At 38.1% G+C, this 13,734-nt stretch overlaps 1 protein-coding gene across 1 annotated transcript; it reads left to right on the top strand.

The window, feature by feature from the left end:
• Positions 1 to 314: 314 nt before the first annotated feature.
• On the top strand, positions 315 to 8,926 carry LOC310920736 (E3 ubiquitin-protein ligase RNF31-like; the record flags this gene model as incomplete). The annotated part of the gene is made up of 7 exons (XM_083880795.1): positions 315 to 383; positions 838 to 885; positions 2,394 to 2,546; positions 4,930 to 5,088; positions 7,090 to 7,245; positions 8,158 to 8,211; positions 8,867 to 8,926. The coding sequence occupies exons 2-7, from the start codon at positions 841 to 843 to the stop codon at positions 8,924 to 8,926; spliced, it is 627 nt and encodes a 208-aa protein (XP_083736921.1). The 5' UTR covers positions 315 to 383; positions 838 to 840.
• Positions 8,927 to 13,734: the final 4,808 nt, after the last annotated feature.

The raw sequence follows: 13,734 nt of genomic DNA, 5'->3' as shown, positions 1-13,734 counted from the left end.
GCGCTCCCATTAGCATAAAAGGCGGGAAAAGCGCCATAGTGCGTGAGGGCAGCCCTCAGGGGGCGTGGCCATAGGGGGAGAGGCGGGAACGGAATCAACCAATAGAAGAGCGCGGCTTCAGCGTGCGCGCGTCCTTTAGCATAAAAGGCGGGATGCGACATATTGAGTGAGGGCAGCCCTAAGAGGGGCGTGGCCAAAGGGGAGAGGCGGGAACTGAATCAACCAATAGGAGCGCGCAGTTTCAGCCGGCGCGCGCAAATTTGCATAAAAGGCGGGAAGTGCCTTGTTGGGTGAGGCGGCGATGACGTCATCGATGGGGAAGCCGCGCCCACTTTCCCCCCTCAGGACGCGCCGCCATTTTTGAGCCGCCGCCGCTCCCTGAGGTAACCACGGGGGGAAGGGGAGGAGAGGAGACCTCGCCTCAAAACTGGGCGGGTGAAGATCAAAAAAAACACCCCGAAAGACCCGAAAAAGCCCCAAAAAAACTCCCGAATTTGGGGGCGGTTAAAGGGCGCCGCAGCCTCAAACTCACGCAGAGACCCCCCGTCAAAATGAACCCAAATTTGGGGCTCCTTAAGCCCAGAAAACACTTCCGGACCCTCCGAATTGAGTCTAAAAACTCCCCCAAACAACTCAAAAATCCTCACGGATTTGAGGGTTAAGAAGCCGCAGACTGAAATCCCCCAAATTTCACTCAAAATCCGCCCGGAGATGCCCCAAAATTGCTCCCTAATCCCCAATTTGGGGGTCCCAGGTGACCCCAGATTTTCAGATTTCCCAAAAAAATCCCTAAAATCTCCTCGAATTTCCCCAAAATCTCTCTTTTCTCCCCCCTAGGTGATGCCAGACCTTCCCAAAGACCCCCCAGATTTGGGGTCCCTCCAGGTGAGCCTCTTTTAAACCCCAAAATCTCCCCAAAAATCCCAAAGAAATCCCCCCAAAATCCCCCAAAATAACCCCAAAATCCCCAAAATCTCCCAAAAATCCCCCAAAATTCCCCCCCAAATCCCCCCAAAAGTCCACAAAATTTCCCCCCAAATCCCCCATAATTTCCCCAAAATTCACAAAATTTCCCCCAAAATTCTGCTCAAAATCCTACAAAATTCCCCCCAAAATTACCCCAAAATCCAAAAATTTCCCTGAAATTTCCCCCAATTTTCCCAAAATTCCCCAAATTTCTTTCTCCAGCTGATGCCAAAACCCCCAAATCATCCAAAATCCTCCTAAAATTCAAAAAAATCCCCACAAAAACCACCCCCACCCCCCAATTTTTCCCAAAATCCCCGAAATTCCCCAAATTTTTCCAAAAAAACCCCCAAAAAATCCTGAAAATTTTCCCAAAAAAATCCAGAAAAAAAAATCCTGAAAATATCACCAAAAAAATCACAAATAATCCCAAAAATAATTTAAAAATACAAAAGAATCCCAAAAATCTCCAAAAAAATCAGAAAAAATCCCCCAAAAATCACACACACACACACCAAAAAAAAAAAAAAAAAATCCAAAAAATCACCTAAAAAACCCACCAAAAAATCACAAAAAAATCCCTCCAAAAATTTTTCATAAATCAACCAACAATCACAAAAAAATCACCAAAAAATCACCCAAAGAAATCACAAAAAAATCACTCAAAACCCACCAAAAATAGCGCAAAAAATCACAAAAAACCCACCAAAAAATCCCCAGAAAACCCCAAAAAAGCACCCAAAAATCACCAAAAAAATCCCAAAAATTTACCAAAAAATCACAAAAAAAATCACAAAAAATCCCTCAACACTCACAAAAAAGTCACCTAAAAAATCACTAAAAACTCACCCAAAAATCACCCAAAAAAATCCCCCAAAATCCAAAAAAAACCCTCCAAAAATCCCAAAAAAATCCCCCCAAAATCAAAAACCTCCAAAAAAAAAAAATCACTCAAAAATCACCAGAAAATCATCCAAAATTCACCGAAAAATCCCCCAAAAATCCAGAAAAAATCACTCAAGAACCACCAAAAAATCCAAGCAAAATCACCAAAAAATCCCAAAAAAGGCCAGAAAAGTCACTAAAAAATTCCAAAAAATCACCAAAAAATCCCCCCAAAATCACTAAAGAATCACCAAAAACTCACTCAAAAATCACCAGAAAAAAACCTCAAAAATCTCCAAAAAATCAAAAAAATCACAAAAAAATCCCTGAAAAACCCCAAGAAATCACCAAAACCTCACACAGAAATCACTCAAAAAATCACCAAAAAATCACTTTAAAAATCACCCAAAATCTGAAAAAATGACAAAAAATCCAAAAAAAATCACTAAAAAATCCCCACCCCACCCCCAAAACCCTCCAAATTCCCCCAACCCCCCAAAATCTCCCCAATTTTTCCCAAAATTTGATTTTTCCCTCCCCAGGAGCTGCGGGAGTCCCTGGAGGGGGCCCTGATCCAGAACCCGGCGGAGCCCGAACCCCCCGAGCTGCGGCCGCTGCTGCTGCTGCCCCTGGAACCAACACAAAAAATCAGATTTATCGAGGTCAAAAAGCTCCTAAAGGACAATTTAGAATGGGTAAGAAACACGGGAAATTGGGCAAAAAAATGGGGGAAAAAAAGGGAATTTTTTTTTATTTTTTCCGAATTTTTTTCAAATTTTTTCCGATTTTTTCTGATTTTTTTGGCAATTTTTTCCCCATTTTTTCAGTGATGGTTTTGTGATTTTTTAATGATTTTTTTGTGATTTTTTTAATGATTTTTTGTGATGTTTTAGAATATTTTAAGTAATATTTTCAGGATTTTTTTTTTATTTTTGGGGGATTTTTTGAAGATTTTTTCTGGGTTTTTTTCCTGATTTTTTCTGATTTTTTGGTGATTTTTGAGGATTTTTTTCAGGATTTTTTGGGGGATTTTTTGTGGATTGTTTTGGAGACTGAACCCCCCAAGCTGCGGCCGCTGCTGCTGCTGCCAATGGAACCAACACAAAAAATTAAATTTATGGAGGTTAAAAAGCTCCTAAAAGACAATTTAGAATGGGTAAGAAAAGTGGGATTTTGGGAAAAAAAATGAGGAAAAAATAAGGTGGTGTGGTTTTTTTTCCGATTTTTTTTTTTTCAATTTTATTCCAATTTTTTGTGATTTTTTTTGTGATCTTTTTTTGTGATTTTTAATGATTTTTTTGTGATCTTTTTTGTGATTTTTGAGGATATTTTAGGACATTTTTTTCGGAACTTTTGGGGATTTTTTGAGGATTTTTAGAATTTTTTTTCAATTTTTTTCCGATTTTTTTGCAAATTTTTTACAATTTTTCGGTGATTTTTTAACAAATTTTTTGTGATTTTTTGGTGATTTTTAAATTTTTTTTTTAAATTATTATTTTTTGGAATATTTTAGGGGATTTTGGGGGGATTTTTTGAGGATTTTTCAAATTTTTTTCTGATTTTTTTTTTCCCCCGATTTTTTGGGGATTTTTTGTTGATGTTTTTGTGATTTTTTGAGGGGGAAAATTTTTAGGATTTTTGGGGCTTTTTTTTGTTTGTTTGTTTGTTTTTTAATTTAAAAATTTTTTTTGGATCTTTTAGGATTTTTTTCCAATTTTTTCTTTGATATTTCTGTAAATTTTCATGATTTTTTTCAGGATTTTTTTTGGTGAGTTTTGAGAGATTTTTTGTGGTTTTGGAGAATTTTGGAGGAATTTTGGGGGGAAATTTTATGAGGATTTTTGGGTTTTTTTGGAGATTTTGGGGAATTTTTTATGATTCTTTTTGGGTGATTTTTTGGGGGGATTTTTTGAAAATTTTTGAGGATTTTTTGGTGATTTTTGGAGATTTTTTGGGGATTTTCTGGGAATTCTTTTTTTTCTGATTTATTTTTGTGATTTTTGTGTATATTAAAAGTATTTTTAAATTTATGCAAAATCTATGCAAATTTATCCAATTTTTATGCAAATTTCACCCTTTTTTGTCACATTTTCACCAAATTTTGTTGAAATTCCTTTGGAATTTTTGATGAATTTTGGGGCCTCCCAAACCCCAGAATTTTCTTTGATCCTTCATATAAATTCTCAATTAATTTATTCAAAATTTATGCAAATCCGAACATTTTTTTGCCGCATTTTTCGCGCAATTTTTGGTCGATTTTCGCCAAATTTTCCCCGATATTCACCAATTATTTTTTGGTTTATCCCAAAATTTCTGATTTTTTTTCCTTTCCCAGAACTCTGAAGGTCTCCCCCATGGACTGGAGACTCTGAGGCTCAAAACTTGAATTTTTCCTTGATTTTCCCCCCATTTTGTCCCAATTTAATGTTAATTTATGCAAATTCTATGCAAATTTTATGCAAATTTCACATTTTTTTCGGTTTTTAACCTAATTTTTTGAAATTTTCAAGAATTTTTGGGGCATTCAAATTTTTACGATATCCCAGTTTTCAGGAACCACCAAAGTCCAAAATTCCCTTTAATTTTATGCAATTTTATGCAAAATTTATGCAAATTTAATGCAAATTTCACTGGTTTTGTCACATTTTTACCAAATTTTGTGGGGATTTTTCAGGAATTTTTGGAGCATCCCAAACCCCAGAATTTCTTTTGATCCTTCATGTAAATTCTCTCCTTACTTTATTCAAATTTATGCAAATTTGACCCCGGTTTTGGTGCATTTTTCACGCAATTTTTGGTCAATTTTCGCCAAATTTTCCCCAATTTTCACCAGATTTTTTATTTTTAATTCTGAGAATTTGGTTCAGCCCAAACTTTTCCACTTCCCAAATTCCCAAAACCCCAAAAAATTCCATTTAATTTTTTTTCCTGTTTTTTTGGTGGGGTTTTTTTTGGCTTTTTTGCCGATTTTTCCTCAAATTTCCCCCAATTTTTAGTCGATTTTTGCCAAATTTTCACCGATTTTCACCAAATTTTTTTTGTTTAATCCCAAAATTTCTGAATTTTTTTATCTTTCAGAACCCTGAAGGTCTCCCCCATGGGCTGGAGGCTCTGAGGACGGCCCTGAACATCCTGGAGAAATATGGGAGGAATTTGTTGAGCCCTCGCCCGCCCCGGCACTGGAGGGGGGTCAGGTTTGGGAATCCCGTCTTCAAATCCACTGTCGGCGCCATCCAGGTGAGAATTCCCTAAAAAAATCACAAAATATGCAAAAATTCTCTTTTTCCCAAAAAAATTCCATTTTTCCTGCTTTTTTTGGGAAAAATTGGGGGTTTTTTACCCAAATTCCGATTTTTTAACTCCAAAAAGTCACTTTTTAGCCTCATCAAAAAACTCAAAAATCCCCAACTTTTGCTAAAAATCCCAAAATTCTTTCTTTTCCCTAAAAATCCTGGTTTTTTCACCTAAAAATCCACTTTTTTTAACCCCAAAATCCCCAAATTTGAGCCCCAAAAATCCCAATTTTTACCCTAAAAATCCCCAATTTTTAGCCCCAAAATCTCTTTTTTTCCCCTAAAATCCCCAATATTTTCCCCAAAATCCTTTTTGTTTCCCTTATTTTGGTTTTTTTTTCTCCCAAAAAAATCAGCTTTTGTCCCAAAAAAAATTCCACTTTTCTGGCTTTTTTTGAGAAAAAATTTGGGGTTTTTTGCCAAAAATCTGAATTTTTTACACCAAAAATCATTATTTTATTCTCATCAAACAACCCAAAAATTCCTTGGGAACCCCAAATTTTGCTAAAAAACCAAAATTAATTTTTTTTACCCCAAAAATCCTAATTTTTCTCCCAAAATTTCTAGATTCACTTACCCCAAAATCCCCATTTTTTACCCCAAAATCACCTTTTTCTTTCCTCAAAATCCTCATTATTTCCCCCAAAAAATCCGATTTTTTCCCTAAAATCCCAATTTTTTCCCCAAAAAATTCCCAGTTTTTCCCTAAAAAATCCCCATTATTTCTCCCCAAAAAATCCCAATTTTTTCCTCCAAAATCCCAATTAAATTTTTTCCCCAAATCCCAATTATTTCCCCCCAGAAAAATCCCCATTTTTTTCCCCAAAAAATCCCCATTTTTAAATCCCAAAATTCCTTTTTTCCCCCAATATTTTCCCCTCAGAATCCCCAACTGCCTCCCTGGCCCCGCCCACTCCCTTAAACCACGCCTCCTTTTCTCCAAGCCATGCCCCCTTTCCTATTTACTACTGTCTAGAAGCTCCGCCCGCTCCCGCTCAGCCCTGCCCCTTCTGTCAATCAGCAGTCCCAAGCCCCGCCCACTCCCCTTCAAGCCCCGCCCACCCGCCTCAGGCCCCGCCCATTTCTTCCCTCCCCGGATCAAAATGACCAAATTTTTCCCCATTTTTGACCCATTTAGAGCCCTGAAATCGCCCCAAAACCCCCTCCCAGTCCAAACCAGTTTGTCCCAGTTCCCTCCCAATACAAACCAGTAACTCCCAGTCCCCTCCCAGTATAAACCGGTAACCCCAAACCCCCATTTTTAACCCTTTTTTCCCCATTTTTAACTCATTTCAAGCCCCATATTTGCCCCAAATCCCCCCAAATTTCCCCCCAGTCACCCCCAGTCCCTCCCAGTATAAACCAGTAACTCCTAGTCCCATCCCAGCATAAACCAGTAACTTCCAGTCCCATCCCAGTATAAACCAGTAACCCCCAGTCCCCTCCCAGTATAAACCAGTAACCCCCATTCCCCTCCCAGTATAAACCAGTTAAGCCCAGTCCCCTCCCAGTATAAACCAGTAACCCCAAACTCCCATTTCCCCCATTTTAACCCTTTAATCCCCATTTTTAACCCTTTATGCCATTTTTCCCCAATTTTAACCCTTTAATTTTCTCCAAATCCCCGTAAATTTCCCCCCAATGCCCCCAACCCCCTCCCAGTCCCTCCCAGTATAAACCAGTAACTCCCAGTACAAACCAATGACCCCAAACCCCATTTCCCCCATTTTTAACCCTTTAATCCCCATTTTAACCCTTTAATCCCCATTTTAACCATTTAATCCCCATTTTTAACCCTTTAATCCCCATTTTAACCCTTTAATCCCCATTTTTAACCCTTTTAAATGCCAAATTTTGCCCAAAATGCCCCGAATTTTTTCCCCAACGCCCCCAAAGCCCCTCCCAGTCCCCTCCCAGTCCAAACCAGTAACCCCCAGTCCCGCAGGGGGGCCGGGCCGTGCTGAAGCTCTTGGGTTACACGGAGGAGTCGGGGGAGGGGCTGAGCTTCCCCTCCCCCCCCCAGGGGCCCCTCCCCCCCCGGGTGGCCGCGGTCACTGCTGATGTCCTGGTGCTCAGGCACGAGCTGCAGATGCTCATGGGGGTGAGTTTTATACTGGTTTATACTGGTGTATACTGGGAGGGGATGGGAGGCGAAAAAATGGGGAAAAACGATGAAAAAATGACATAAAACGGTGAAAAATTGGGGAAATTATGGGGAAAATGGGGAAAATGGCAAAGAAAGAGTTAAAATGGCAGCTAGAGGGTTAAAAGGGGGTTTGGGGTCACTGGTTTATACTGGGAGGAGACTGGGAGTTACTGGTTTATACTGGGAGGCAAAAAATGGGGAAAAAATGGCAAAAAATGGCAAAAAATGCCCAAAAAAGGCAAATAAAGGGTTAAAAATGGGAAAGAAAGGGTTAAAAATGGGGAAATTGGGGTTTGGGGTTACTGGTTTATACTGGGAGGGAACTGGGGCAAACTGGTTTATACTGGGAGGCGGAAAATGGGGAAAAACAGCGAAGAACGGTGAAAAAAATGGTAAAAAATGTTGAAAAATGGCAAAGAAAGTGTTAAAAATGAAGAAGAAAGGGTGAAAAAAGTGTTTAAAAGGAGTTTGGGGTTACTGGTTTATACTGGGATGGACTGGGAGCTACTGGTTTATACTGGGAGGGGAAAAATGGGGAAAAAGGGCAAAAAAAGGCAAAAAATGGTGAAAAATGGTGAAAAAATGGCAAGTAAAGGGTTAAAAATGGGGAAAAAAGGGTTAAAAGGGGGTTACTGGTTTATACTGGGAGGGCACTGGGACAAACTGGTTTGGACTGGGGGGGGATTTGGGGCCATTTCGGGGGATTTTGGGGCATGAAAAGGGCCAAAAATGGGAAAAAAATTGGTGATTTTGATACTGGTCTATACTGGTCTATACAGGTCTATACTGGTTTATACTGGTCTATACTGGTCTATACTGGTCTATACTGGTCTATACTGGGACGTCTGACCCTTTTTCCCCCAACAGAACCAACACCCAAATCCCCAGTTCTTCACCCAAATTTTACTGGGAGAGGACGAGGTGAGACTGGTTTATACTGGTTTGTACTGGTTTGTACTGGTTTCTATTGGTTTATATTGGCTTACACTGGTTTTCAATGTTTCTAAACTGGTTTATACTGGGAGGGGACTGGGAGGGTCCAATCTGGTTTTACTGGTTTATATTGGTTTATACTGGTTTATATTGGTTTATACTGGTTTTAACTGATTTAAACTGGTTTATACTGGGAGGGGTCTGGGAGGAGCAATGGGAGGATCCAAACTGGTTTTACTGCTTTAAACTGGTTTAAACTGGTTTATACTGGTTTATATTGGTTTATATTTGTTTCTATTGGTTTACATTGGTTTATATTGGTTTATACTGGTTTGGACTGGTTTATATTGGCTTATACTGGTTTATACTGGTTTTCAATGTTTTAAACTGGTTTATACTGGGAGGGGACTGGGAGGGCACTGGGAGGGTCCAAACTGGTTTACATTGGTTTATATCGGTTTATACTGGTTTATACTGGTTTCTCCTGGTTTTCAGTGTTTTTAACTGGTTTAAACTGGTTTATACTGGGAGGGCACTGGGAGGGGACTGGGAGGCTCCAAAGCGGTTTTACTGGTTTATATTGGTTTATACTGGTCTATACTGGTCTATACTGGTCCATACTGGTGTGTTTGGCGCCCCCCAGTGGCCGCTGGCGTCGGACGCGGTGCCCGAGCAGCTCCTCCCGGCCGGTAGGGGGCGCTAGAACGGGATTTTTGGGGGATTTGGGGGGAAATTTTGGGGGATTTTTGGGGAAATTTGGGGGGAATTTCAGGGAATTTTTGGGGGGTTTGGGGAGGGAAATGGGAAATTTGGGAGAGAAATGGGAAATTTGAGGTACAAAGCGGATTTTAAGGAAAAAATGGGATTTTTAAAAGGAAAATTTGGGGGGATTTGGGGGAATTTTGGTGAATTTTTGGGGCATTTTTGGGCTAAATTTGGGGAATATTTGGGGGATTGGGGAGGGAAATGGGAATATTGGGGGAAAATTGGGAATTTTGGGGAAAAAAATTGGGATTTTTGGGGAAAAAATGGGAATTTTTTGGGGAAAAAAGGGGATTTGGGGGGAAATGGGTTTTTAAAGAGAAATTTGGGGGAATTTTGGGGGCTTTGGGGAGGGAAATAGGAAATTGGGGGGAAAATTTGGGATTTTGGGGGGAGAAAAGGGAATTTTTTGGGGAAAAAAAATGGGAATTTGGGGGGTAGAAATTGGGATTTTTGAAGGGAAAAAATTGGTTTTTTAAAGGGAAATTTTGGGGAATTTTTGGGGGGATTTTGGGGAATTTTTGGGTGAATTTTTGGGGGATTTTTGGGGAATTTCGGGGGAATTTTGGGGGGTTTTGGGGAGGGAAATGGGAAATTTGGGGGAAAAAATGGGAATTTTTGGGAAAAAAGGGCATTTTTGAGGGCAAAAAATGGGATTTTTAAAGGGAATTTTTGGGGGAATTTTTGGGAATTTTTGGGTGAAATTTTGGGTGATTTTTGGGGGGATTTTGGGGAATTTTGGGAAAGTCAGGAAATTTGGTTGGAAAAATTGGGAATTTTGGGTAAAAAATGGGGATTTTTTTTAAAAAATGGGATTTTTGGGTGTAAAAAATGGGACATTTTTGGTGTAAAAAAGTGACATTTTCGAGAAAATCAGGAATTTTGGCGTGAAAAATTGGGAATTTTTTGGGTAAAAAATGAGAATTTTGGGGGTAAAAAAAAATGAATTTTTTTTGAAAAAAAAGAGAATTTTGGTTGAAAAAATCTAAAATTTTCATGGGAAAGAAAGGGAATTTTGGGTGTAAAAAAATCGGTAATTTTCAGAAAAAAAAAGGCAATAGGCAATTTTGGGGTAAAAAATGGGAATTTTGATTGGAAAAAAATGGAAATTTTTTGGAAAAAAGTGGGATTTTGGAGTGGAAAAAATGGGAATTTTGGGCGTAAAAAATGGGAAATTTTTGGTATAAAACCTGAAAATTTTGTTAAAAATTCAGGAATTTTTTGGAGTGAAGAACTGGGAATTTTGGGTAAAAAATGGGAATTTTGGGTGAAGAAATGGAAACCAGTGGAAAAATTGGGAATTTCCTTGGAAAGGCGGGAGTTTTGGGTAAAAAATGGGGAATTTGGGTGGAAAAATCAGAAATTTTTATGGCAGAAAAAAGGGCAATTTTTGGGTGAAAAATCAGGAATTTTTGGGTAAAAAATGGGAATTTTGAGGGAAAAAATGGAAATTTTTTGGAAAAAAAGGGAATTTTGGGGCGTAAAAAATTAAAATTTTCAGAAAAAAGAGAATTTTGGGTGAAAAATTGGGAATTTTTGGGCAGAAAATTGGAAATTTTGATGGGGAAAAAAGGGAATTTTGGGGTGTAAAAAATGGAAATTTTCAGGAAAAAATGAATTTTTGGGTGAAAAATGGGAATTTTGGGCAGAAATTTGGAAATTTTGATAGTAAAAAAAATGGATTCTTTTTTGAGAAAAAAGGGATTTTTGGGTGGAAAAATCAGGAATTTTTATGGGAGAGAAAAGGGAATTTTTGGGTGAAAAAAGGGAATTTTTGGGAAAAAAAGAGAATTTTCTAGAAAAAAAAGGGAATTTTGGGTGGAAAAATCAGAAATTTTGGTGGGGAAAAGGGGGAATTTTGGGTGTAGAAATGGAAATTTTGTTTGTAAAAAATAGAAATTTTTGAGAAAATCAGGAATTTTGGGGTGAAAAATTGGGAATTTGGGTAAAGAAATGAAAACTGGTGGAAAAATTAGGAATTTCCTTGGAAAATCGGGAATTTTTGGGTAAATGGGAATTTTGGATGGAAAAATAAGAAATTTTTATGGAAAGAAAAGGGGAAATTTTGGGGTGTAAAAAAATGAGAATTTTGGGCATAAAAAATGGAAATTTTTTGAGAAATTCACGAAATTTGGTTGGAAAAATTGTGAATTTTGGGTAAAAAATGGGAATTTTGGGTGGAAAAAAATGGAATTTTTTGGGGAAAAAAGTGGGATTTTGGAGTAGAAAAAAAATGGGAATTTTTGGTGTAAAATACGGGAAATTTTTGGTGTAAAAATTGAAAATTTTGTTAAAAATTCGGAAATTTTTTGTGTGAAGAACTGGGAATTTTGGGGAAAAAATGGGAATTTTGTGGGAAAAAAATGGAAACTGGTGGAAAAAATTGGGGATTGTCTTGGAAAATCGGGAATTTTGGGTAAAAATGGGAAATTTGGGGTAAAAAAATTGGGAATTTTTGGGTAAAAAAAAATGGGAATTTTGATTGGAAAAAAATGGAAATGTTTTGGAAAAAAATGGAATTTTTTTTGGAAAACATGGGGTTTTTTGGTGTAAAAAATGGGAATTTTGGGCGTAAAAAATGTGAATTTTTTTGGTGTAAAAAATGAAAATTTCGTTTAAAATTGGAGAATTTTTTGGGGGTAAAAAATGTTAATTTTGTGTTCTTTATTCCCCTCCCCCCAGGTGACCCCGCCCCCCCTGGGGTGGGGGAGGGGCGGGTTTGGAGGTGCCGAAGCTGCACCTTCATCAACCCCTCCCCCACCGTCCTGTGCAGGGTCTGCGAGAGACCCCGGCTGGCACCGCGGCCACAGGTCAGGACACGGAAACGGGACTCTCGGGAAAACATTGGGGAAATTAGGGGGGAAATATGGGGGGAAAATGAGGGGAATAATGGGGATTTTATGGGAAAAAAAGCGAATTTTTTTGGTAAAAAATTTGAGAATTTAGAAAAGAAAAAGAGAAAAATTTAGGGAAAATATTGGGGATGTTAGAGAAAAAGAATAAGGATTTTAGGGGGAAAAAATGGGAATTTGGGCAAAAAAATAGGGGAATGTTTTAGGGGAAATAAAGGGGAAAATTTTAGGGGGAAAATATGGGGATTTTGAGGAAAAATGGGGGAAATTTGAGGGAAAAATATGGGGAAAAAGGGGGAAAAATGAGGATTTTAAGGGAAAAAAAGGGGGGAATTTTAGTGAAAGTTAAGGGAAAAAAAGGAAGTTTTAGTTGAAATAAAGGGGATTTTAAGGTGAAAAGGAGGAAAATTTAAGTGGAAGTAACAGGAAATTTAAGGGGGAAAAATGGGGATTTTGGAGAAAAAAAAAGAGAAAATTTTAGTGAAATTAAAAGGGAAATTTACGGGCAAAAAAAGGGGATTTTGGAGGAGAAATAAAGGAGAGAATTTTAAGGGAAATAAAGGGGATTTTAGGGGGGAAAATGGGGGTTTAGGGGAAAAAACGGGGATTTTAGGGGAAAATATGGGGAAAATATGGGGAAAAAGGGGAAAAAAGGGGGAAAAAGGGAAAAATAGGGAGATTTTGGTTTAAAAAAATGAGGATTTTAGAGAGGAAAAATAAAATAAAAATAGGGAAATATTGAGGATTTTAGGGAGAAAATAATGGGAATTTTGGGAGAAAAAATGGGAGTTTTGGGGAAAAACTGGAGGAAAATTTGAGTGGAAATAAAGGGGATTTTAGGGGGGGGAAATGGGAGATTCGTGAGCAAAAAATTGGGGGAATTTGAGGGGGAATGAGGGGGAATTTAAGGGGAAATAAAGGGGGAATAAAGGGGATTTTGAGGGGGAAAAAATTAGAGTTTCGGGTGGAAAAACGGGGATTTTAGAAAAGGAAGACTAAGAATTTTAGGGAAAATACGGGGGATTTGGGGGAGAAAATAATGGGGATTTTGATGAAAAAAAAGAGAAAATCTTTAGTGAAAATAATGGGAAATTTAAGGGAAAGAAAGCAGAAAATTTTAGTGAAATTAAAAGGGGAATTTAAGGGCAAAAAAAGGGATTTTGGAGGAAAAATAAAGGAGAGAATTTGAGTGAAAATAAAGGGGATTTTGGGGAAAATATAGAGATATTGTGGAAAAAAAAGGGGATTTTTGGGGAAAATTAAGGGGAAAAATGGGGATTTGGGGAAAAAAAATGGGGAAAATTTGAGGGGGAATGAAGGGGAATTTAGGGGGAAAATATGGGGATTTGGGGGGAAAAAATGGGGAAATTTTGAGGGGGGGTGAAAGGGAATTTAAGGGAAAAAATAGAGAAAAAAGGGGAAAATTTTAGGGAGAATAAAGGGGGTAAAGGGGAAAATATGGGGGAAAAAAGGGGGAATTTGATGGGAATGAAAGGGGATTTAAGGGGAAAAAAGGAGAAAAAAGGGGGAAGTTTGAGTGGAAATAAAGGGAATTTTAGGGGGCAAAAGGGGAAATAAAGGGGATTTTAAGGGGAAAAAAAGAGGAATCAAGTGGAAAAAAGGGAAAAAATAGAGAGGTTTTGGGTCAAAAAAAATGAGAATTTTAGAGAGGAAAATAAAGAATTTTAGGAAAAATATTATGGGGAATTTTGGGGAAGAAAAAATGGGGATTTTGGGGAAAAAATAGGGGAAAATTGAGTGGGAATAAAAGGGATTTTAGGGGGAAAAATGGGGATTTTGGGGGAAAAAAAGGGGAATTTTAGGGGAAAATATGGGGGGTTTGGGGGAAAAAATGGGGAAATTTTTGGGGAAAATATGGAGGAAAAAAGGGGGAAAA

The sequence above is a fragment of the Zosterops lateralis genome (assembly GCF_965231275.1).
Source record: "Zosterops lateralis genome assembly, chromosome: 31".
Taxonomy (NCBI): Eukaryota; Metazoa; Chordata; class Aves; order Passeriformes; family Zosteropidae; genus Zosterops; species Zosterops lateralis.
Note: the sequence above shows the minus strand (reverse complement) of the source record. Positions and strands in the feature narration are given on the sequence as shown.